Raw genomic sequence first — 24454 nt, 5'->3', positions numbered from 1 at the left:
TAATTCTCAGAGTTCAGTGTGTCAAATCGGAGGGCGTGTGGTCCAGAACTCTGGCAGTCTCTATGGGGGTGGCACAGGGTTCAATCCTTGGGGCGACTCTTTCCTCTGTATACAGCAATGATGTCGCTCTTGCTGCTGGTGATTCTCTGATCCACCTCTACACAGACGAAACCAACCGATCTCTGCTCGCACCTGCCCGCCGTCCAGCATCACTACTCTGGACAGTTCTGACTTAGGTATTTGTAGTTGTCCACATGTTCTATGTGTCTGGTTAGACTAAACTCTCCTTCCAGACTCACATCAAGCATCTCCAATCCAAAATTAAAATCAGCTTCCTATTTCACAACAAAGAATCCTTCACTCATGCTGCCAAACATACCCTCGTAAAACTGACCATCCTACCGATCCTTGACGATGTAATTTACAAAACAGCCTCCAACACTGTACTCAGCAAATAGGATGCACTCTATCACAGTGCCATCCATTTTTCACCAAAGGCCCATATACTACCCACCATTGCGACCTGTATGCTCTCGTTGACTGGCCCTCGCTTCATATTCATCGCCAAACCCACTGGTTCCAGGTCATCTATAAGTCTTTGCTAGGTAAAGCCCCGCCTTATCTCAGCTCACTGGTCACCACAGCAGCACCCACCCATAGCACGCACTCCAACAGGTATATTTCACTGGTCACCCCCAAAGCCAATTCCTACTTTGGCCGCCTTTCCTTCCAGTTCTCTGCTGCCAATGACTGGAACCAGTTGCAAAAACCACTGAAGCTGGAGACTCATATCTCCCTCACTAACTTTAAGCATCAGCTGTCAGAGCAGCTTACATATCATTGCACATGTACATAGCCCATCTGAAAATAGCCCACCCAACCTCCTCATCCCCATATTATTATTATTTTTGCTCCTTTGCACCCCATTATCTCTACTTGCACATTCATCTTCTGCTCATCTATCACCTCAGTGTTTAATTGCTAAATTGTAATTATTATTTCACCACTATGGCCTATTTATTGCCTTACCTCCCTAATCTTACTTCAATTTCACACACTGTATATAGACTTTTCTATTGTGTTATTGGCTGTACATTTGTTTCCTCCATGTGTCGTCCAGGTAGGCAAGTTGAGAACAAGTTTTCATTTACAATTGCGACCTGGCCAAGATAATGCAAAGCAGTTTGACACATACAACGACACAGAGTTACACATGGAGTAAAACAAACATACAGTCAATAATACAGTATAAACAAGTCTATATATGATGTGAGCAAATGAGGTGAGAAGGGAGGTAAAGGCAAAAAAAAGGCCATGGTGGCAAAGTAAATACAATATAGCAAGTAAAACACTGGAATGGTAGATTTGCAGTGGAAGAATGTGCAAAGTAGAAATAAAAATAATGGGGTGCAAAGGAGCAAAATAAATAAATAAAATAAATACATTAGGGAAGTAGGGAAAGAGATAGTTGTTTGGGCTAAATTATAGGTGGGCTATGTACAGGTGAAGTCATCTGTGAGCTGCTCTGAAAGTTGGTGCTTAAAGCTAGTGAGGAAGATAAGTGTTTCCAGTCTCAGATATTTTTGTAGTTCGTTCCATTCACTGGCAGCAGAGAACTGGAAGGAGAGGTGGCCAAAGAAAGAATTGGTTTTGGGGGTGACCAGAGAGATATACCTGATGGAGCGCGTGCTACAGGTGGGTGATGCTATGGTGACCAGCGAGCTGAGATAAGGGGGAACTTTACCTAGCAGGGTCTTGTAGATGACATGGAGCCAGTGGGTTTGGTGACGAGTATGAAGCGAGGGCCAGCCAACGAGAGCATACAGGTCGCAATGGTGGGTAGTATATGGGGCTTTGGTGACAAAACGGATTGCACTGTGATAGACTGCATCCAATTTGTTGAGTAGGGTATTGAAGGCTATTTTGTAAATGACATCGCCAAAGTCGAGGATTGGGTATGTTTGGCAGCATGAGTGAAGGATGCTTTGTTGTGAAATAGGAATAGGAAGCCAATTATAGATTTAACTTTGGATTGGAGATGTTTGATGTGAGTCTGGAAGGAGAGTTTACAGTCTAACCAGACACCTAGGTATTTGTAGTTGTCCACATATTCTAAGTCAGAGCCATCCAGAGTAGTGATGTTGGACAGGCGGGCAGGTGCAGGCAGCAATCGGTTGAAGAGCATGCATTTAGTTTTACATGTATTTAAGAGCAATTGGAGGCCACGGAAGGAGAGTTTATGGCATTGAAGCTTGCCTGGAGGGTTGTTAACACAGTGTCCAAAGAAGGGCCAGAAGTATACAGAATGGTGTCGTCTGCGTAGAGGTGGATCAGAGACTCACCAGCAGCAAGAGCGACATCATTGATGTATACAGAGAAGAGAGTCGGTCCAAGAATTGAACCCTGTGGCACCCCCATAGAGACTGCCAGAGGTCCGGACAGCAGACCCTCCGATTTGACACACTGAACTCTTATCAGAGAAGTAGTTGGTGAACCAGGCGAGGCAATCATTTGAAAAACCAAGGCTGTCGAGTCTGCTGATGAGGATGTGATGATTGACAGAGTTGAAAGCATTGGCCCGCTCAATGAATACGGCTGCACAGTAATGTTTCTTATCGATGGCAGTTAAGATATCGTTTAGGACCTTGAGCGTGGCTGAGGTGCACCCATGACCAGCTCTGAAACCAGATTGCATAGCAGAGAAGGTACAGTGAGATTCGAAATGGTCGGTAAACTGTTTGTTGACCTGGCTTTCGAAGACCTTAGAAAGGCAGGATAGGATAGATCTAGGTCTGTAGCAGTTCGGGTCAAGAGTGTCCCCCCCTTTGAAGAGGGAGAGATTTTTGTTCAGTATATTTATTGCATTCATTCATTGGATGTTTTAGTACTTTGTGCCAATCATAAATATTGAATCTCATTCTAGATCTGTGGTGCCATTGTACTTCAATCTCTGACATGAGAGCATTGACAAATCATTATTCTTGAAGTGTGCAGTTTACTGATTTCCAAATGAACAGAATACTAATTTAGAAAATGTGCTTGCTATACAAAGGTTTAGACTATTAGTAAAAACGTATAATTTTGCACATGCTCTTTTCAGCAGAGGCAGGACAAATCTGCCAGTGGAAGACAGCCCTCTCCCTGTGGGTTGTTTCAGACAGTCATCTGGAGGATACAGCAACAACCTTGAAGAGCTAACCGGAAAAAACATAAAATAACAAGATTGAACAGTCAGCCTTTTATTGCAAACTCAAATACATATATTTATTTGAAATGTATGGCTTTGGCCAAATGGTTTTCTGTAATAGTCAAGCATAAACTATTATAGATCGTGATTAACCGATTGTAAATCCTTAATCTAAGGGAGTGTGACCCACCCAGATCCACGTACCCTCCATGAATCAGTGAGACCAATCCTGTGACGTGAAGAGCAAACGATGCTGCCAACCCTCTCTGCAAGAAAATCCTTGAAAAACAATAGTATGCTCAAGAGCTGAAGAGGTTTAAAGACAAAAATATTTCCTTACCACAGGACACTACACTCAGAGAAGGTGTCGAACCCTCGAACTCGACTCTGGACTTCAAAGCCAGTTCCACTGCATTTTTTAATTGTTGCCCTCTAATCAGGGACTGATTTAGACCTGTGCTGCACTTAATTAGTCGTATGTATTATGGATACCCATTAGCTGCTGCCAAGGCAGCAAAATTAAGACAGTTCATACAATTTAAAAATATTACAATACATTCACAACACACCTTGTGCCCTCAGGCCCCTACTCCACCACATATCTACAGTACTAAATCTATGTGTATGCATGTGTCTGTGCCTAGGTTTGTGTTGCTTCAAAGTCTCCGCCCCAGGTTGAACAGAAAACCGAACCTCGTAGGGGAAGAGTTGAATACCCCTGGTGTAGAAGCTGCTGGGGGCCTTCACCTCCCTGTTGCTCCTCATTGGTCACCAAAGGCTTGGAGTAACCCTGGATTGTAAATTGTCACGGTCAAAACATATTGATACAACAGTAGCTAAGATGGGGAGAAGTCTGTCCATATTAAAGTGTTGTTCTGCCTTAACACCACTATCAACACGGCAGGTCCTGCAGGCCCTAGTTTTGTTGCACCTGGACGACTGTTCAGTCATGTGGTCAGATGCCACAAAGAGGGACTTAGGAAAATTACAATTGGCTTAGAACAGGGCAGCACAGAATCCAAATGAATTATTTGGACTGATTTTGGAGTCACACCTCTTAAGTCGAAGGGGTGATGGGTAAGGCAGAAGTAACTTAGTGAATATCTTCATGATAAACTAAAGGATAGAAATCACCTGAGAGCAACCGTTACAAAACCTCACAGCAACTTCTATATTTTATTTTGCACAAAAATTCCCCTGCATCTTCACATTTGTTTTCCTGCATCATAAAACCATGAGACCCGTTATTCATTTTAGTTTGCATCCCATCCAACACTCTACATAAAAACAAATAGGTTTACTTGGGTGTTACCCAGCCCCCCGGCCCAGGTCCCCAAATCCTTGACAGTTTCAATTCTCAATTTCAGAGGCGTTCTACCCACAAACAGTATCCAGTCCCTTCCGTGCCCAGTCTCAGCAGCCCCCACCCAACCATTTCCCTACTCAAAATAACTGCTCTCCCGGCCGCAGCTTTAAAAAAAAAAACTTTAAAAATAAGTCCCAACTACTGCACTTTGTTTAGTTCTTGTTGAAAGCTGTTCCATTTATACGGTCATCGTTGTATTTTCCTCTGAACAGGGCTTCTGAATGGGTCATGACAGTTAGTAAAGATGGGACAAAAAAAAAAAATATATATATATATATATAAAAGAAAAAGATGAAGGACAAAACCCCTCATTTACCCCTCGGTCAGCTGTGTACAGAGTCAAGTCTAGAACGCGTACGGTGAAGAAAATGGAGGGGTTGATAGTAAATCTGCAGTTTCAAGCCTCAATAGCAAAAGACGAAAAACATTGACAGAAGCCCTTGTCTTGTGTCCACTTTGGATATTAAATACATTTTTTTTGTTCTTCTTCCTTTTTAAATGTTTTTGATTGTTTCCATTTTTTTCTCTCTAACACTGTACTTCGGGGATGATGAGAGATTTGCTTTGAAAAAGCGCATTGCACACATGAAGGAATATAAAATGTTAGCGTCTAGTGCAGGGTGGGCAATTCCAGTCGAGGGCCTTCTTGGTGTCCCAGTTTTGCCCCAGCCACAACTAACACACCTGACTCCAATAATCACAATTTTCAGTTTAGAATATGCAATTTGATTAAATCAGCTGTGTTTTCTAGGGATAAAATGTGACACCAATCAGGCCCCGGAGGACTGGAGTTGCCTACCCCTGGGTCAATATGTGGTAGTATAATTTTCCTGTCATGTCTGTCTTACTGTACATGTATGTTGTGTAGTTACACGTGTGTGTTATTTGGCGAATTGTGCAGTGTGTGTATAAGATATCTAGTACAATCATGACAGACTTCAGTGGGGATGGTAACAAAAAGGGCTTAAGGTCCATGTGATGAGAGAGAGAGAGCGTGGAGAAGGACCAACTCCCCCCGACTCCCTGCCTGGCAGCGGTAGTGCAGGTCAAAGTTCAAAGGTCAAGAAGTAAAAATGGGCGGTGGGTTCTCTTTCCTGAAGCAGGAAGTCCATCTGTCAGGTGGTCAGTGCGTTTTGTGGTCTCCTGGCCCAACTGTGACGCTCAGTGGGTGGGTGGGGGGGTGGGGGGGTGTCACTGTAGTACTAAGCCAACCTGTGAACCACAGACACAGAAAGCTTATGATAGTTGCACCAGAAGCTAAAATGAGAAAACACATGATGAGTTCTGTGAGGCCTGTATACTTCTCTGCCTGGCTTAACTGTGATAGCAAGATAATCAAGTCAATGGTTCCCTCCCCCCTGTCATTACATTTCCTCCTTTTGTACTAGAAAAAATAACTATTTAGCTCTTAGTGGTGGATATCTCCATAGGCATGATCTAAATACCCATTGGTTTACAGTTCAGTCTAGGGAACACAAAACACTGTTTCAATATCATCATATTACCATGGATAATTTATATCAATGTGAAAAATAGTCATCTCTCTAGGAACTGACTGAACTATCAGTAAATATGAACAATGACGCACCTTCTCTGATCCCATGCTAGGACACTTCCAATTGTACAGATAATACTGTAGATTCCCATCTCCGATGCCAAACTTGAGCTTCTCAAGGAAAGTCTTATTCTCCATCAGGTCCAGTGCATTGAAAACGTCAAACCCTTTCTGGATATTGATATTGACGATAGGGATGAAAGAGGGGGATACAGAGAGATGGGGGAGAGGGATTGAGTTGTGTATAATTCATCGTCATCTGAGTATACAACAAATTAAGAACACCAGCTCTTTCCATGACAGACTGACCAGGTGAATCCAGGTGAAAGCCATTATCCCTTATTTATGTCCCTTGTTAAATCCACTTCAAATCAATGTAGATCAATGGGAGGAGACCGACTAAAAGGATTTAAAGTTGAGACAACTAAGATACGTGTGCCATTCAGAGGGTAAATGGGCAAGACAAAATATTTAAGTGCCTTTGAACAGGTTTGGTAGTACGTAACAGGCACAGCAGTTTGTGTCAAGAACTGCAATACTGCTGGATTTTTCACACAACATTTTCCTGTGTGTATCAAGCACGGTCCACCACTCAAAGGACATCAAGCCAACTTGACACAACTGTGGGAAGTATTGGAGTCAACATGGGCCAGCATCCCTGTGGAACACTTGACACCCTGTACAGACCATAGCCCGACAAATTGAGGCTGTTCTGAGAGCAAGTAAGTGGGGGTGCAACTCAATATTAGGAGGAATCCTAATGTTTGGTATACTCAGTTTACACAGTAAATATTTGACCTGGTACCCAAATCCAACTCCCATTTGACCGCCGACCCCCAGCCACCTGAAGAGGACCAACTCACCGACTTGGCCAGAATGAGTGCGTCAGACATCAGGTCCAGCAGGGTGGTGGTGGTGTGCACGTTGTAGAAGGAGTAGGCTGCCTTGAGGCTGCGGTGCACTGGATGGTTCATAATAGTAGAAGGGAGCGTGTAGAAGCTCAGGAAGTCCGTCACCTTGCCCCCAGAGGACTGCCACAGGGAGAAGACACACGTCCTCCAACTTTACATTCACTCTATTTTAGATGTGTGTGAAATGCATTTCCAGAGCACTGACATAATGTGAACAATGTTGTCAAGAGGTAGAAGAGTAGAGGGTATCTGGGTAGCTGTCCATATATGGTCGTGTGAAATGGTCTACTTGGTGTATACCATATATACTAAGCGTGTAAGGTGTTGTAATGTTATGGGTGTCTACGGTAGTGTACGTTTCATCAATGGTACTGACTACGACCAGGTAGGTGTCGATTATGCTCTCCTGGGGCAGCAGCCAGTGCTCCACCTCCTCGGGGCTCATGACAGGGGCCAGGTGAAACTGGCTCAGGTACTCCAGGAGCAGGCGATGCACGGCCGGGACATCCTTCCTGGTCATCGGCCGCAAGCCAGACGTCTTTGGGGACTGGAGAGAAGGAGATGGAAGGTCATGGCAATCATTTTCAATTGGAGAGTTATGTCAACACAATAGACATTTCAAATAGAGGCATCAGGTGATGGCTGAGCGGTCAGGCGTTGTGCAAAGATAGCCTCCTAATGGCGCTTTGCTCACTGACTCACCTCATTCAGACGGTACAGCTTCATGGTGCGTTGCATAGTCATGTTCCGGCTCAGGTGAGAGAACTTCACCTCGATCAGCTTGCGTGGGTTCAGAGAGCGATGCCAGTACCTATACAGAGAACAGATTTTATAATCACTATGTTTTTGTGTTTAAGAGCATATGAATTTGGTTGGATGGGTATCTGTCTGGTGTGGTTGGTGTGTCTCTGTGACCCACCTGCAGGTGCCCACGGGTTTGGGCAGTACCACACCAGCGGTGTAGACAGCCTGGAAGATGCCCTTCAGGTTGACCCGTCTGGTGATCTCTCTGATCAGGACTGGGGCTACCCGCTTGGAGCGCAGCTTCTTGTGGACGCACAGGAAGTTGATCTCCACCATCTTCTTATCCCTAAATGACAAAAACAGTCTAAAGTAACGAAGGCCTCTTAATGTCTGCCTTCTTACAGCAAATTAACACAAGAGATGATATAGTCAAGGAGCAAATGAATATTACATTCCTATTGTTAGCTATATTAAAATACTACAGTGTATGGGAGCAATAAAAGGGTGTGAACAAGAGCATGATGTATATTCACTGACTGGTCATAGATGCGGATGTTGGCAGGGATGGCACTGATGAAGCCTACCAGCTTCTGGTTGGAGTTCACCCTCACCCCACAGTGCCACTGGGGCAGCCAGCCGGGGGGGCGCAGAGCCCTGAGGTAGAAAGACATTACAATTACAGGCCAGTTCCCAACTATGAAAGAAAATCTGAGGGCCAGGTTTTCCTGGTCAGAAAAAAAAAAACCTGCCTTTAAACTAAAAAACAACATAAAATAGCTGTCTATTGAAAGAGATTGTTACTCAGCTTGTCTCATTTATGTAACAAAGGTGACGTAGCTAAGTAATAAAGAGTTACCAGAGCAGAAACTCTGGGGAGTAGTCGAAGCGGAACATGTTGTCATCATCCTCCACGTAGTTCTCATTGAGCAGAGTGTACAGCTCCTTCAGCTAAGAGGAGGAAGAGTAACAGACTGAGCCATGGGAAAAAGGTCTAGGGTTAAATTGAGTAATGGTAAAGTGGGGTCAGCTGTTGGAATAACCACAAGTGAAGTATTTTGATTGCTATCACTATATTGTTTTGGGACACTCTGGGGTGGAGGGGTTGTAGAGGAGCCTGCTCACCACAGCGGCGTTGCCCAGGTCCAAGGCGTCCCACGTGAAGCCTGGAGGAAGGCTGTAGGGCTCCTCCCGGATGTTGTCTTTGTCAGGCTCGATGGAACCATGTGATGTCACCATCTCCCCTAAGGTAAACAACAAAACGCAATGTAAGAGGATATTAGCAATCTTCATAATCAATGTAAAGATACAAAGCATACATTTTATTTAACCTTAAACTAGGCAAGTCAGTTAAGAAGAATTTCTTATTTTACAATGACCGCCTACTCCGGCCAAACCCTACGACGGGATTGAACCAGGGTCTGTAGTGACGCCTCTAGCACTGAGATGCAATGCCTTAGACCGCTGCGCCACTCGGGAGCTATTTTAGGAGGTTTAGTCCAAAAACAGAGTGACCAATTAGACTACTCATATCAAATCTCTTCAGGTCACTACCGCTTTTTAGAAGAAACAAAATAAAATCATTGGCCTATTGTAACAATGAAAAGCCTGTCTAAATATAATTCATCTACACTGAACAAAAATATAAACATGCAAAGTCTAGGTCAAATGTTTCATGAGCTGAAATAAAAAGATCCCAGAATTGTTTCATATGCACAAAAAGCTTCTCTCTCTCAAATGTTATGCACAAATATGTTTACATCCCTGTTAGTAGCATTTCTCCTTTGTCAAGATAATCCATCCACCTGACAGGTGTGGCATATCAAGAAGCTGATTAAACAGCATGATCATTACACAGGTGCACCTTGTGCTTGGGACAACAAAAGGCCACTAAAATGTGCAGTTTTGTTACACAATGCCACAGATGTCTCAAGTTTTGAGGGAGTGTGCAATTGGCATACTGACGGCAGGAATGTCCACCAGAGCTGTTGCCAGATAATTTAATATTAATTTCTCTACCATAAGCCTCCATCATTTGAGATAATTTGTCAGTACAGCCTCACAACAGCAGACCACGTGTAACCACGTCAGCCCAGGACCTCCACATCTGGCTTCTTCACCTGCAGGATCGTCCGAGACCAGCCACCCAGACAGGTGATGAAACTGTGGGTTTGAACAAACAACATTTCTGCAGAAACTGTCAGAAACAGTCTCAGGGAAGCTCATTTGCGTGCTCGTCGTCCACACCAGGGTCTTCACTTGACTGCAGTTCAGCGCTGTAACCGAATTCATTGGGCAAAGGCTCACCTTTGATGGCCACTGTCAAGCGGGAAAAGTGTGCTCATCACGGCTGATCCCGGTTTCTACTGTACCAGGCAGGTCTCGTGTATGGCGTCGTGTGGGCCAGCGATTTGCTGATGTCAACATTGTGAACAGAGTGCCCCATGATGGCGGTGGGATTATGGTATGGGCAGGTATAAACTACAGACAATTAACAATGCTTCCATGGCATGCATACTCAGACTTGTCACCCACTGAGCAAGTTTGGGATGCTCTGGATCGACATGTACGAGTTCCCGCCAATATCCAGCAACTTCGCACAGCCATTGAAGAGGAGCGGGACAACATTCCACAGGTCAATCAACAGCCTGATCAACTCCATGCGAAAGAGATGTGTCATATATATTTCAGTGTATGTGACATTGCTACACACAAGGATAAACCACAACTAAAATTCTTAATTCAATAAAACAACCTTTTGAATGTAGCCTATACGGTTTACATGCTTTTGCTATTATGGTCAGCCAATTAACGTGGCACTAGCTCCATGTGTGGCAAGCAACCTGGGAGATCTTTAAATCAATGCAAAATGGAATTAAAATTACAGAATTAAGTTAGCTAAACGAGAAGGTGAAAGCTACACCGAGCGATCATCAGGCCTGTTGTTTATTCTGAATGGAGTTGTAGTAAACAAGGACAGGAAGAGCAGCAAAATAGCCTCAAATACCCAGGTACAGTGCATTAGGAAAGTATTCAGCCCCCTTGACTTATTCCACATTACAGCCTTATTCTAAAATGGATTAAATTGGGGAGGGTTCTCATCAATCTACACAGAAATCTTTGCAAATGCATAAAAATACTAAGTATCACATAAGTATTCAGACCCTTTGCTATTAGACTCGAAATTGAGCTCAGGAGCATCCTGCTTCCATTGACCATCCTAATGAAGTTTCCACAACTTGGAGTCCACCTGTGGTAAATTCAATTGATTGGACACAATTTGGAAAGGCACACACCTCTCTATATAAGGTCCCACAGTTGACAGTGCACTTCAGAGCAAAAACCAAGCCATGAGTTAGAAGGAATTGTTTGTAGAGCTCTGAGACAGGATTGTGTCGATGCACAGATCTGGGAAGGGTACCAAAATATGTCTGCAGCAAGTCCCCAAGAACACAGTGGCCTCCATCACTCTTAAATGGAATCACCGAAAAGTTCAAATCCCACCGTACCTTCTCCACCATGCAATCTGGTATCCAAGCTGGTCATGGGTGCACCTCAACCACACTCAATGTTCTAAACGATATAACTGCCATTGAAAAAATATACAGTACTGTGCAGCAGTCTTCATTGACCTGGCCAAGGCTTTTGACTCTGTCAAACACTGCATTCTTATCGGCAGACTCAATAGCCTTGGTTTCTCAAATGACTACCTCTCCTGGTTCACCAATTACTTCTCAGACAGAGTTCAGCGTGTCAAATCAGAGGGCCTGTTGTCTAGGCCCTCTGGGGTCTATGGGGGTGCCACAGGGTTCAAATCTCGGGCCAACTCTCTTCTCTGTATACATCAATGATGTTGCTCTTGCTGCTGGTGATTCTCTGATCCACCTCTACACAGACGAAACCATTCTGTATACTTCTGGCCCTTCTTTGGACACTGCGTTAACAACTCTCCAGGCGAGCTTCAATGCCATACAACTCTTCTTCCGTGGCTTCCAACTGCTCTTAAATGCAAGTAAAACTAAATGCCTGCTCCTCAACCGATTGCTGCCCGCACCCGCCCGACCAGCATCACTACCCTGGACGGTTCTGACTTTGAATATGTGGACAACTACAAATACCTAGGTGTCTGGTTAAACTGTAAACTCTCCTTCCAGACTCACATCAAGCATCTCCAATCCAAAATTAAATCTAGAATCAGCTTCCTACTTCACAACAAAGCCTCCTTCGCTCATGCTGCCAAACATACCCCCATAAAACTGACTATCCTACCGATCCTTGACTTCGCCAATATAATTTACAAAATAGCCCCCAACAGTATTCAGCAAATTGGATGCAGTCTATCACAGTGCCATCCATTTTGTCACCAAAGCTCCATATACTACCCACCACTGCGACCAGTATGCCCTCGTTGGCTGGCCCTCGTTACATATTCGTCGCAAAACCCACTGGTTCCAGGTCATCTATAAGACTTTGCTAGGTAAAGCCCAGCCTTATCCCAGCTCACTGGTCACCACAGCAACAGCCACCCGTAGCACACGCTCCAGCAGGTATATTTCACTGATTATCCCCAAAGCCAACACCTCCTTTGGCCGCCTTTCCTTCCAGTTCTCTGCTGCCAATGACTGGAACAAATTGCAAAAATCACTGAAGCTGGAGACTTCTATCTCCATAACTAACTTTAAGCATCAGCTGTCAGAGCAGCTTATACCGATCACTGCACCTGTACACAGCCCTTCTGTAAATAGCCCACCCAACTACCTCATCCCCATAGTAATTTTGCACCCCAGTATCTCTACTTGCACATCATCTGCACATCTATCACTCCAGTGTTAATGCTAAATTGTAATTATTTCGCCACTATGGCCTATTGCCTTACCTCCCTAATCTTACTACATTTGCACACACTGTACATTGATTTTTCTATTATGTTATTGGCTGTACGTTTGCTAATCACATTTGTAACTGTTGTTGTTAATGTCGCACTGCTTTGCTTGATCTTGGCCAGGTCGCAGTTGTAAATGAGAGTGAAATAAAAACACAAATAAAATAAAAAAAATGGAACAAGTTTGGAAACACCAAGATTCTTCCTAGAGCTGGATGCCCGGCCAAACTGAGCAATCAGGGGAGAAGGGTCTTGGTCAGGGAGGTGACCAAGAACCTGATGGTCACTGACAGAGCTGCAGAGTTCCTCTGTGGAGATGGGAGAACCTTCCAGAAGGACAACCATCTCCGCAGTACTCCAAAAATCAGGCCTTTATGGTAGAGTGGACAGACGGAAACCACTCCTCAGTAAAAAGCCTGCTGGGAGTTTGCTCTCAGGACTCTCAGACCATGAGAAACAAGATTCTCTGGTCTGATGAAACCAAGATTGAATTCTTTGGCCTGAATGCCAAGCATCACATCTGGAGGAAACCTGGCACCACTCTTTCGGTGAAGCAAGGTGGTGGCAGCATCATGCTCCGGGGATGTTTTTCAGCGGCAGGGAGACAAGTCACGAATGAGGGAAAGATGAACAGAGCAAAGTACAGAGAGATCCTTGATGAAAACCTGCTCCAGAGTGCTCAGGACCTCCGACTGGGTCGAAGGTTCACATTCCAAAAAGACAATGACCCTCAGCGCACAGCCATGCCAATAGAGGAGTGGCTTAGGGACAAGTGTCTGAATGTCCTTGAGTGTCCCAGCCAGAGCCTGAACCCGATCGAACATCTCTGGAGAGAACTGAAAATAGCTGTGCCGCAACGCTCCCCATCCAACCTGACAGAGCTTGGGAGGATCTGCAGAGAAGAATGTGCCAAGATTGTAGTGAAGAAGCCTGGAGGCTGTAATCGCTGCCAAAGGTGCATCAACAAAGTACTAAGTAAAGAGTCTGAATACCTACGTAAATGTGATATTTACATTTCTAAAAACCAGTTTTTGCTTTGTCGTTATGGATAATTGTATGTAGATTGATGAGGGGAAAAAACAATTTAATCCATTTTAAACTAAGCCTGTAACATAACAAAATGTGGAAAAAGCCAAGAGGTCTGAATATTTCCGAATGCACTGTGGCTAGCTAAAAATGAGCTGGCGAACATAGCTAGCTCCTTTAAATCGAATTGATGCAGTCAAGACAGGCACTACCAGATGGGATGACAGACAAACTTGTAGAGGCCATAGGTTATCTAACTAGGGCGAGTGTGTATGGGACTTTGATCGACAATGACGTTGTTTTGAGTTGCGAAACAGGCCCTCCATAAATATAGAGTGTTATTATGTTCCTCAACTAATTCAGAGCATAGTGTGTTCTCGCTCTGCACTTGTTCTAGGCCCAATGGCTGTTTCCTGGTCTCTTTTACTCTGCCTCCACTGCTGTTTCCTAGAAATCTGTCTTTTTCCCCCGGGTTCATTTGGAGCGAACCATTACCTCATACGTGAATAAATGGCTGGGTATCCCACAATGCCTGAGTAACATCGGCCTCTATGGCAAAGGGGTCCTTGAACTACCTCTTACAAGTCTAACGGAGGAGTACAAGTGCTCTAAAGTAAGACTTCAGATGACATTGAAGGACTCCAAAGATCAGACCATTAGCAAGACTCCCCTACAAACTGGACATCATCCAAGGCTGTGCAGCAAGCAACATCAGCCCTGAGACACCAAATCATTGTGGGGAATATCCAGCATGAAAGAGGAGGCTTTGGCCTGGCAGCAAGCAAACCAACGTTCCATAAGGCAAAAACATCTGAACGCAGAGCTGTTTATGATGTGCTTCCATAACCAAAAAACCTACATCAATGGTATTGCGAGGACCCGACCTATCCCCTCTGCCCAGCTCCAGCGACTCTCAGGTTGCAAGACCAGCCTCTCACAAGGCTGCTACACCTGGAGGCACAATCGGGTCCTCAAGAGCCTGGCTGCAGCACTTGAGACCAAGAGGAGTGCAACCAATGTATTACTTCCAAAAACAAGCAATCCCATCAAAACAACAACATTCATCCGGGAGGGACAGAAAAGGCCCAAGCATCCTCCTACGAAGCCAGAAACTGGACACCTAGCCATGGCCCGGGACTGGAAGATGCTTGTCGATATTGGCCAGCAACTCATTTTTCCACCTGAGATTGCTTCTACCAACCTTAGGCCAGACATGGTACTCTGGTCCCCTTCATGAAAGGCTGTGTACATCATAGAGCTCACAGTCCCGTGGGAAAACTCTGTTGTAGAGGTCTACGAGCGTAAGAAACTGCGTTACACAGAGTTGGAAGCAGATGCAACTCAGTGTGACTGGAATGCAAAAGTCTGGCCAGTTGAAGTGGGATGCAGAGGATTCGTGGCTTCTTCCACCATCAGGTTGCTGAAAGAACTTGGAATCCAGGGACAGGCACTGCGGCAGACCGTCAGAGCAGTTTCTCAAGCAGCTGAAAGAGGCAGCCAGTGGATGTGGATCAAACGGAAGGAACCTTGCTGGGCTATAACTTCATGACCCCCCACCCCCACCTGAGAACCCAATTCAGATCCCTCCAACTTGAGGAGGGCATATGAGGTATGCAGTCAGCTGTAGAGCTGGCTCAGGGAATAGGGCGCCCCTGCCTTGCGTAGTCCCATGGGAAATCTTAATGGGGCATGGGACACAAGCTAAAGCTTGATCACCATTTAGCTGGTGACCTTTGATGAGGGTGTTTAGTGATTAAAGACCGAAACACCCACTGATTCGAAGGCACACTACTGAGGATGTGTCCCAAAATTGACATCTTAACCCAGTCTAAGAAATAAACCTCCCATGCCACTCTGCAAATCTCATGGGAGTTTAAATTTTTTTTTTTTATATATATTTTTATTTCACCTTTATTTAACCAGGTAGGCTAATTGAGGAAAAAGTTCTCATTTGCAACTGCGACCTGGCCAAGATAAAGCATAGCAGTGTGAACAGACAACACAGAGTTATACATTGAGTAAACAATTAACAAGTCAATAACACAGTAGAAGAAAAGGGGAGTCTATATACAATGTGTGCAAAAGGCATGAGGAGGTAGGCGAATAATTACAATATTGCAGATTAACACTGGAGCGACAAATGATCAGATGATCATGTACAGGTAGAGATATTGGTGTGCAAAAGAGCAGAAAAGTAAATAAATAAAAACTGTGGGGATGAGGTAGGTGAAAATGGGTGGGCTATTTACCAATAGATTATGTACAGCTGCAGCGATCAGTTAGCTGCTCAGATAGCTGATGTTTGAAGTTGGTGAGGGAGATAAAAGTCTCCAACTTCAGCGATTTTTGCAATTCGTTCCAGTCACAGGCAGCAGAGTACTGGAACGAAAGGCGGCCGAATGAGGTTTTGGTTTTAGGGATGATCAGTGAGATACACCTGCTGGAGCGCGTGCTACGGATGGGTGTTGCCATCGTGACCAGTGAACTGAGATAAGGCGGAGCTTTACCTAGCATGGCCTTGTAGATGACCTGGAGTCAGTGGGTCTGGCGACGAATATGTAGCGAGGGCCAGCCGACTAGAGCATACAAGTCGCAGTGGTGGGTAGTATAAGGTGCTTTAGTGACAAAACGGATGGCACTGTAATAAAATGCATCCAGTTTGCTGAGTAGAGTGTTGGAAGCGATTTTGTAGATGACATCGCCGAAGTCGAGGATAGGTAGGATAGTCAGTTTTACTAGTGTAAGCTTGGCAGCGTGAGTGAAGGAGGCTTTGTTGCGGAATAGAAAGCCGACTCTTGATTTGATTTTCGATTGGAGATGTTTGATATGGGTCTGGAAGGAGAGTTTGCAGTCTAGCCAGACACCTAGGTACTTATAGGTGTCCACATATTCAAGGTCGGAACCATCCAGTGTGGTGATGCTAGTCGGGCATGCGGGTGCAGGCAGCGATCGGTTGAAAAGCATGCATTTGGTTTTACTAGCGTTTAAGAGCAGTTGGAGGCCACGGAAGGAGTGTTGTATGGCATTGAAGCTCGTTTGGAGGTTAGATAGCACAGTGTCCAATGACGGGCCGAAAGTATATAAAATGGTGTCGTCTGCATAGAGGTGGATCAGGGAATCGCCCGCAGCAAGACCAACATCATTGATATATACAGAGAAAAGAGTCGGCCCGAGAATTGAACCCTGTGGCACCCCCATAGAGACTGCCAGAGGACCGGACAGCATGCCCTCCGATTTGACACACTGAACTCTGTCTGCAAAGTAATTGGTGATCCAGGCAAGGCAGTCATCCGAAAAACCGAGGCTACTGAGTCTGTCGATAAGAATCTGGTGATTGACAGAGTCGAAAGCCTTGGCAAGGTCGATGAAGACGGCTGCACAGTACTGTCTTTTATCGATGCCGGTTATGATGTCATTTAGTACCTTGAGTGTGGCTGAGGTGCACCCGTGACCGGCTCGGAAACCAGATTGCATAGTGGAGAAGGTACGGTGGGATTCGAGATGGTCAGTGACCTGTTTGTTGACTTGGCTTTCGAAGACCTTAGATAGGCAGGGCAGAATGGATATAGGTCTGTAACAGTTTGGGTCCAGGGTGTCTCCCCCTTTGAAGAGGGGGATGACTGCAGCAGCTTTCCAATCCTTGGGGATCTCAGACGATATGAAAGAGAGGTTGAACAGGCTGGTAATAGGGGTTGCGACAATGGCGGCGGATAGTTTCAGAAATAGAGGGTCCAGATTGTCAAGCCCAGCTGATTTATACGGGTCCAGGTTTTGCAGCTCTTTCAGAACATCTGCTATCTGGATTTGGGTAAAGGAGAACCTGGAGAGGCTTGGGCGAGGAGCTGCGGGGGGGCCGGAGCTGTTGGCCGAGGTAGGAGTGGCCAGGCGGAAGGCATGGCCAGCCGTTGAGAAATGCGTGTTGAAGTTTTCGATAATCATGGATTTGTCAGTGGTGACCGTGTTCCCTAGCCTCAGTGCAGTGGGCAGCTGGGAGGAGGTGCTCTTGTTCTCCATGGACTTCTCAGTGTCCCAGAACTTTTTGGAGTTTGAGCTACAGGATGCAAACTTCTGCCTGAAGAAGCTGGCCTTAGCTTTCCTGACTGACTGCGTGTATTGGTTCCTGACTTCCCTGAACAGTTGCATATCGCAGATGCTATTGCAATCCGCCAGAGGATGTTTTTGTGCTGGTCGAGGGCAGTCAGGTCTGGAGTGAACCAAGGGCTGTATCTGTTCTTAGTTCTGCATTTTTTGAACGGAGCATGCTTATCTAAAATGGTGAGGAAGTTACTCTTAAAGAATGACCAGGCATCCTCAACTGACGGGATGAGGTCAATGTCCTTCCAGGATACCCGGGCCAGGTCGATTAGAAAGGCCTGCTCACAGAAGTGTTTTAGGGAGCATTTGACAGTGATGAGGGGTGGTCGTTTGATTGCGGCACCGTAGCGGATACAGGCAATGAGGCAGTGGTTGCTGAGATCCTGGTTGAAGACAGCGGAGGTGTATTTGGAGGGCCAGTTGGTCAGGATGACATCTATGAGGGTGCCCTTGCTTACAGAGTTAGGGTTGTACCTGGTGGGTTCCTTGATGATTTGTGTGAGATTGAGGGCATCTAGCTTAGATTGTAGGACTGCCGGGGTGTTAAGCATATCCCAGTGTAGGTCACCTAACAGAACAAACTCTGAAGCTAGATGGGGGGCAATCAATTCACAAATGGTGTCCAGGGCACAGCTGGGAGCTGAGGGGGGTCGGTAGCAGGCGGCAACAGTGAGAGACTTATTTCTGGAGAGAATAATTTTCAGAATTAGTAGTACGAACTGTTTGGATATGGACCTGGAAAGTATGACATTACTTTGCAGGCTAACTCCTCCACCTTTGGCAGTTCTATCTTGACGGAAGATGTTATAGTTGGGTATGGAAATCTCTGAATTTTTGGTGGCCTTCCTGAGCCAGGATTCAGACACGGCAAGGACATCAGGGTTAGCAGAGTGTGCTAAAGCAGTGAGTAAAACAAACTTAGGGAGGAGGCTTCTGATGTTGACATGCATGAAACCAAGGCTTTTTCGATCACAGAAGTCAACAAATGAGGGTGCCTGGGGACATGCAGGGCCTGGGTTTACCTCCACATCACCCGCGGAACAGAGAAGGAGTAGTATGAGGGTGCGGCTAAAGGCTATCAAACCTAGTCGCCTAGAGCGTTGGGGACAGAGAATAAGAGGAGCAGGTTTCTGGGCATGGTAGAATATATTCAGGGCATAATGCGCAGACAGGGGTATGGTGGAGTGCGGGTACGGCGGAGGTAAGCTCAGGCACTGGGTGATGATGAGAGGTTTTATCTCTGGACATGCTGGTTGTAATGGGTGAGGTCACCGCATATGTGGGAGGTGGGACAAAGGAGGTATCAGGGGTATGAGGAGTGGGACTAGGGGCTCCATTGTGAACTAAAACAATGATAACTAACCTGAGCAACAGTATACAAGGCATATTGACATTTGAGAGAGACATACAGCGAGGCATACAGTAATCACAGGTGTTGAATTGGGAAAGCTAGCTAAAACAGTGGGTGAGACAACAGCTAATCAGCTAGCATAACAACAGCAGGTAAAATGGCATTGACTAGGCAACGGGGCCGACAGATAAATCAAACAAGCAGAATGGAGTACCGTGATTAATGGACAGTCCAGCGTGCATCAGCTATGTAGCCAAGTGATCAGAGTCCAGGGGCAGCGGTGGATGGGGCAGGGGGGCTGGACTGGCGAGTGTTATCCAGGTTTTAAAAAACTAACAATGACTAAATAGCTTGTAGCTAGTTAGCTGGTTCGCTTCTGGAGGTTCTTGAGTGTGTTCTAAAAATTAAAAATAATAGCGATTCCGTATCACATTGGGTGAGGCAGGTTTCCGGAAGGTATAAACAAATTTTTTAAATCGGGAAGAGATAGAAAGTACATATGGGCCACTGCAATGCAGACGGTTAGCAGGCCTGTGCTAACAAGCTAACAGATTAGCAGGCCGGGGTAAACAAGTTAGTAGTTAGCGGACCTGGGCTAAACAAGCTACATTTTAGATTGGAGATGTTTGATATGAGTCTGGAAGGAGAGTTTACAGTCTAGCCAGACACCTAGGTACTTATAGATGTCCACATATTCTAGGTCGGAACCATCCAGGGTGGTGATGCTAGTCGGGCGTGCGAGTGCATACCATCTATTGGCACAATGGACAGTTTTAACATCTCGTCCTGTGTTTTATGATTCATTTCTGTGATGTCGGACCAGGGCTCAGGTTTTCAGCTCACTGAGCTTGGGTCAGACCAGAATCAAATTTTCAGTTCTGATAAGAAATCTAAACTGCATTCCGGTCTCGTCTGCAGTCCGGCAGTGTCAAGTATGCATGAACTTTGAATTTATGGCGACTTTGTGAAGTAAATTTCTGTACCCCTGCCAAATGTCATACCTAGCTTGGGGACGGGCTGTGTGTCCCAGAACTGGTAGCTGCGTCGGGTTGCCTCCTCCATGGTTTTGGCAGGGCCCTGGCCTACAGAGAAAAGTTCAATTGCCTTTTGGATCTCCTGCAGCTTATCAGCAGGCAGTGAGTTCACCTGTGTAGAGAGAGAGAAAGAGTAATGTAGGATTGAAAAGGAAATAAATTGCCAAATGCAAAACAACGTCTGCACAGACAAACACACCCACTAAACTCCATTCAGTTTTGTAGAGGCCGTTTTAAAAAGTTACAGAACAATAAGTCAATGTCAGTCTTTCTAGCACTACTCTCGCAAAAGGAACAAACAGAGGGACACAAACACAAAGCAAAAACATTTGCCCCCACACTCACTCATGTGGCCTACACACATGTACATACATCTACCTTGCCTAGCGGATCCTCCTCTGCAGGTTCTTTATTTGCCCCAGACTTCTTCTTCTTCTTTTTGTTTTTCTTCTTCTTGGCACCGCTGTCATCTCCCTGGACCTTGTCACTACCATAGGACAACAACAACAACTATAAGACTTTCCATAGGCCAGGAGAATGCCACAACTGTTTCAGTCCTCTTCACTACCATCCCAGAATACAGTTTTTTTAAAGATAGGTTGGCAACAAACATGCGGTGACCTTTTGTCTCAAATACACATAATTTACAGTTCATCCCTAAGCTAGTTTAAATTGGTTGGAGTTATTCCTCCATCCCCTGATCATCAATGACTCTAGAAGAGCCCCCCACCCCCACCCAGAGGCCCATTTCCTGGGCAGGACAGGGAGTTAGCAGTATACTTACAAGAACAGGGGATAATCCCATTAGCGTCCAAGAGGGGAGTGAGGCTAGGGACTGGCCTGTATTTGTAACACCAGGACAGATGGTGAATCACATGACCCCCGGGGGGAGTATGTGTGGCTATGCGTGTCAGTGTGTACGTGTGTATGAGGGAACAATAGACGACCAAGCATTCAATGGCTTATTCGACAGGCTTCCATTCTACCATCCAGAACCATTCACCCTTTCGTTTCATTTAGCTAACTAACATTAACATGAATATGTGATTTGATAGCTAACTTATTTAACTACCTAGCAGGGTTCCAGGTGATCGCATACACGCTGACATCGTCAAGCCACACAAGGGCTGTAATCCACACCTAGTTTAAATAGGTTGTTGTTGAAAGAACAAATATAGCTTCAATGCAAGCAAGAGACTTTTAACAATGGTTGCATCCCAGCTAAACAAATAGCAAGCTAGCGACATGTCACTATATGGTTAGGCCAACCCTGCAATTTACAGAAGGAATGTTGAGCAGTTACTTTTATTTTCTCCTGGCAAAATAAGGGCGTTCTAGAGCTCAAACTCTGGCACTTATCTTTTGTTTAAAAAAAATATATATTCCAACTAACAGGGTGGAACCTAACTGGGTAGAAATTTGAACACAAATTAGCCATAGTTCTGTGAGTGAGCAAGAATGAGCTAGCATAATAGTGATCTATAATTTAGCCTAACAGGGTAGAAATGTATGAGTGGGCCAAACAGACTAACAACATGAAACATGGAAAAATAGATAACAAAAATGTGTGTTTATATTGTTGCACCTCTGCACCACCGTTTTCCCACCAAAGAAATTATGCAACTTCCTGAATGTGGTGTCATTTTAGAAAGGGATTGTTTTCGTAAATGGAGCATTACAACAAACTATCAGGGACACAAAGAACATCTGAAATAATAAATACAATAACCATGAAAAAACGTTATTGATAAGAGAATTTAACAAGGACTATAAAATAATGTAGATTTAAAATATCATCAGGCTTATATTTCATGGAAGTTGATAAATAATATTTAAAAAATGCATAACATTCCCTTTCAATGGCCAAATTTATGTGTTATGGTAAAGTACACCTGACCATATATTTAATGCCTTTTGGAATCCACATGTTACACTAAATAAGAAGTGACATTTCCTGGGGACAGAACATGCAGCGCATGGTAGGAATGAACCAAATATACTAAATACATTTAGCACCCATCATGCTGGTGTTGCTGTGCTGAAAAGGAAAACAGACTATGCATCATTAGAGTAAATCATATGTTGATTGTTTTTGACAGACAGTGTCACAAGTTCGGGAGTCAGCTAGCTAACAAGTCAACGTCGTAAAAAGTCATAGCTGGCTAGCTAGTTAGCTAACGTTATTAGTTTCGCATTTGAGTTAGGACGTGGTATTTAACATTTGGGCGCTGTTCTCGATATAAATGCCAGGTGTTCCAGTTTAATATTTTACTGAATCTGATTTGTGTTGGTCTTCACCGCATAACTATATTTCATTTATCATAATAATGGGTTCAATTTCTTGTACAGTGACCAAAGGTAGTTAACTATAACTCGCGATAAAAGCAAAAGGAGGAATGGGATGAAACCCCGCCCACAACAGGAAAATGCCCTATTTAGATCCAATCAGAGCGAAAAGCAGGTAATTAGTAAACCGTTATCACCAATCGTTCAAAAGAAAGTGGGAGGGATTAGTTGAATTAGTATGCCCAACCTTAGGTTGCATCGTATCTTTAAAACGAGCATAAGAGCATGACACATTTTCTATAATGCTACAAAAATAAGTTTGCACCCTTACCAATCATCAAAGTGATGCTCTTCATTTTCGCAATCACTGCAATGTCCATGGTCTTCTTCTACCTCCTCTTCTTTCTCCGGCTTCGGTGCTGTCTCATTCTCATCCGCCATCTTTAAACCAGGAAGTGAAGAAACACCGCGTGCATTCATCTCCTCAACACAACCTGCGATACTATTGGCTGACTGTTGCGGTGCATTCTGGTTCCTGTAGTCATTCATGTGACAGGTTGTGAAATTGAAATCTGAATTTTAACAACACTTTCGATGCAGGCAAATGGATGCATAAGGCTTCGTAAGGTACAAGTCCCTAAACAGGTTTGAGCCTCAGTTGCCTATTAAGCAATGTCACGTAGTTGTGACTCACTCAATGATTTATAAATACACGCTAGATGATCGCTCAGCTATGAACTAAAAATACAAATTGAAACAATTTAATAAAACAAATTTCCTTTAACTATTGTTTTTAAAAAGTACCTATTTTACTGTCCCCACTACAACAAAAGTTACTTAAATACATGCCATTTGTAATACTGTATACTTCCATTCATTTCTATGAAGGACGGCTCGTTCTGGGAAGTACAAATTATGACATCAGCAATCCAGAGATGAGATACATCAGAGACTCACCTGTGTTGATATGTGCCATTCATAGACAGTATGGGGGTGCCAGCAAATCTTGTCACCTGACCTGGGTATAATCATATGATACCAGTGGTGTATAGTAGCTAAGTAAAAATACTCTAAAGTAGTACTTAAGAAGAGTTCTGGGGTATCCAAAATCAAATCAAAAGTTGGAGTCTTTGACAATTTTTAGGGCCTCCCTCTGACACCGCCTGATATAGAGGTCCTGGATGGCAGGAAGCTTCGCCCCAGTGATGTACTGGGCTGTACGCACTACCCTCTGTAGTGCCCTGCGGTCGGAGGCCGAGAAGCTGCTATACCAGGCAGTGATACAACCCGTCAGGATGCTCTCGATGGTGCAGCTGTAGAACCTTTTGAGGATCTGAGGACCCATGCCAAATCTTTTCAGTCTCCTGAGGGGGAATAGGTTTTGTTGTGCCCTATTCACTACTGTCTTGGTGTGCTTGGACCATGTTAGTTTGTTGGTGATGTGGACACCAAGGAACTTGAAGCTCTCAACCTGCTCCACTACAGCCCCGTCAATGAGAATGGGGGTGTGCTCTGTCCTCCATTTCCTGTAGTCCACAATCATCTCCTTTGTCTTGATCACGTTGAGAGGTTGTTGTCCTAGCACCACATGGCCAGGTTCTGACCTCCTCCCTATAAGCTGTCTCATCGTTGTCGGTGATCAGGCCTACCGCTGTTCTGTCGTGCCTAGCTGTGCAGTCATGAGTGAACAGGGAGTACATGAGGGGACTGAGCAGGGTGCGTGCTCAGGATCAGCGTGTTGAGGATCAGCATGGCGGATGTGTTGTTACCTACCCTTACCACCTGGGGGCAGCCCGTCAGGAAGTCCAGGATCCAGTTGCAGAGGGAGGTGTTTAGTCCTGAGCTTATTGATGAACTTTGAGGACACTATGGTGTTGAACGCTCAGCTGTAGCCAATGAATAGCATTCTCACATACTGTAGGTGTTCCTTTAGTCTAGGTGGGAAAGGGCAGTGTGGAGTGCCAATAAAGAATGCATCATCTGTGGATCTGTTAGGACGGTATGCATATTGGAGTGTGTC

At 44.8% G+C, this 24454-nt stretch overlaps 1 protein-coding gene across 4 annotated transcripts; it reads right to left on the bottom strand.

The window, feature by feature from the left end:
- Positions 1-4344: 4344 nt before the first annotated feature.
- LOC124000063 (glycylpeptide N-tetradecanoyltransferase 1-like) lies at positions 4345-22918 on the bottom strand. Of its 4 annotated transcripts, none has more exons than XM_046306170.1 (12): positions 22766-22918; positions 20521-20635; positions 20116-20260; positions 8886-9004; positions 8620-8711; positions 8301-8417; positions 7939-8109; positions 7722-7830; positions 7396-7566; positions 6972-7139; positions 6142-6279; positions 4345-5765 (listed from the first exon to the last, which is right to left on the bottom strand). In XM_046306170.1, exons 1-12 carry the CDS (start codon positions 22912-22914, stop codon positions 5745-5747), a joined length of 1515 nt encoding a protein of 504 aa, XP_046162126.1. In that variant the 5' UTR covers positions 22915-22918; the 3' UTR covers positions 4345-5744. The 4 variants fall into 4 exon arrangements, with proteins under 4 accessions (XP_046162126.1, XP_046162128.1, XP_046162125.1 ...); XM_046306172.1 differs by having other exon boundaries at positions 20527-20635; XM_046306169.1 differs by having other exon boundaries at positions 20521-20638; positions 22766-22903.
- Positions 22919-24454: the final 1536 nt, after the last annotated feature.

This window comes from Oncorhynchus gorbuscha, linkage group LG16 (assembly GCF_021184085.1).
Source record: "Oncorhynchus gorbuscha isolate QuinsamMale2020 ecotype Even-year linkage group LG16, OgorEven_v1.0, whole genome shotgun sequence".
Classification (NCBI taxonomy): Eukaryota; Metazoa; Chordata; class Actinopteri; order Salmoniformes; family Salmonidae; genus Oncorhynchus; species Oncorhynchus gorbuscha.
The sequence above is the reverse complement of the archived record's forward strand: the minus strand, read 5'-3'. Positions and strand labels throughout refer to the sequence as shown.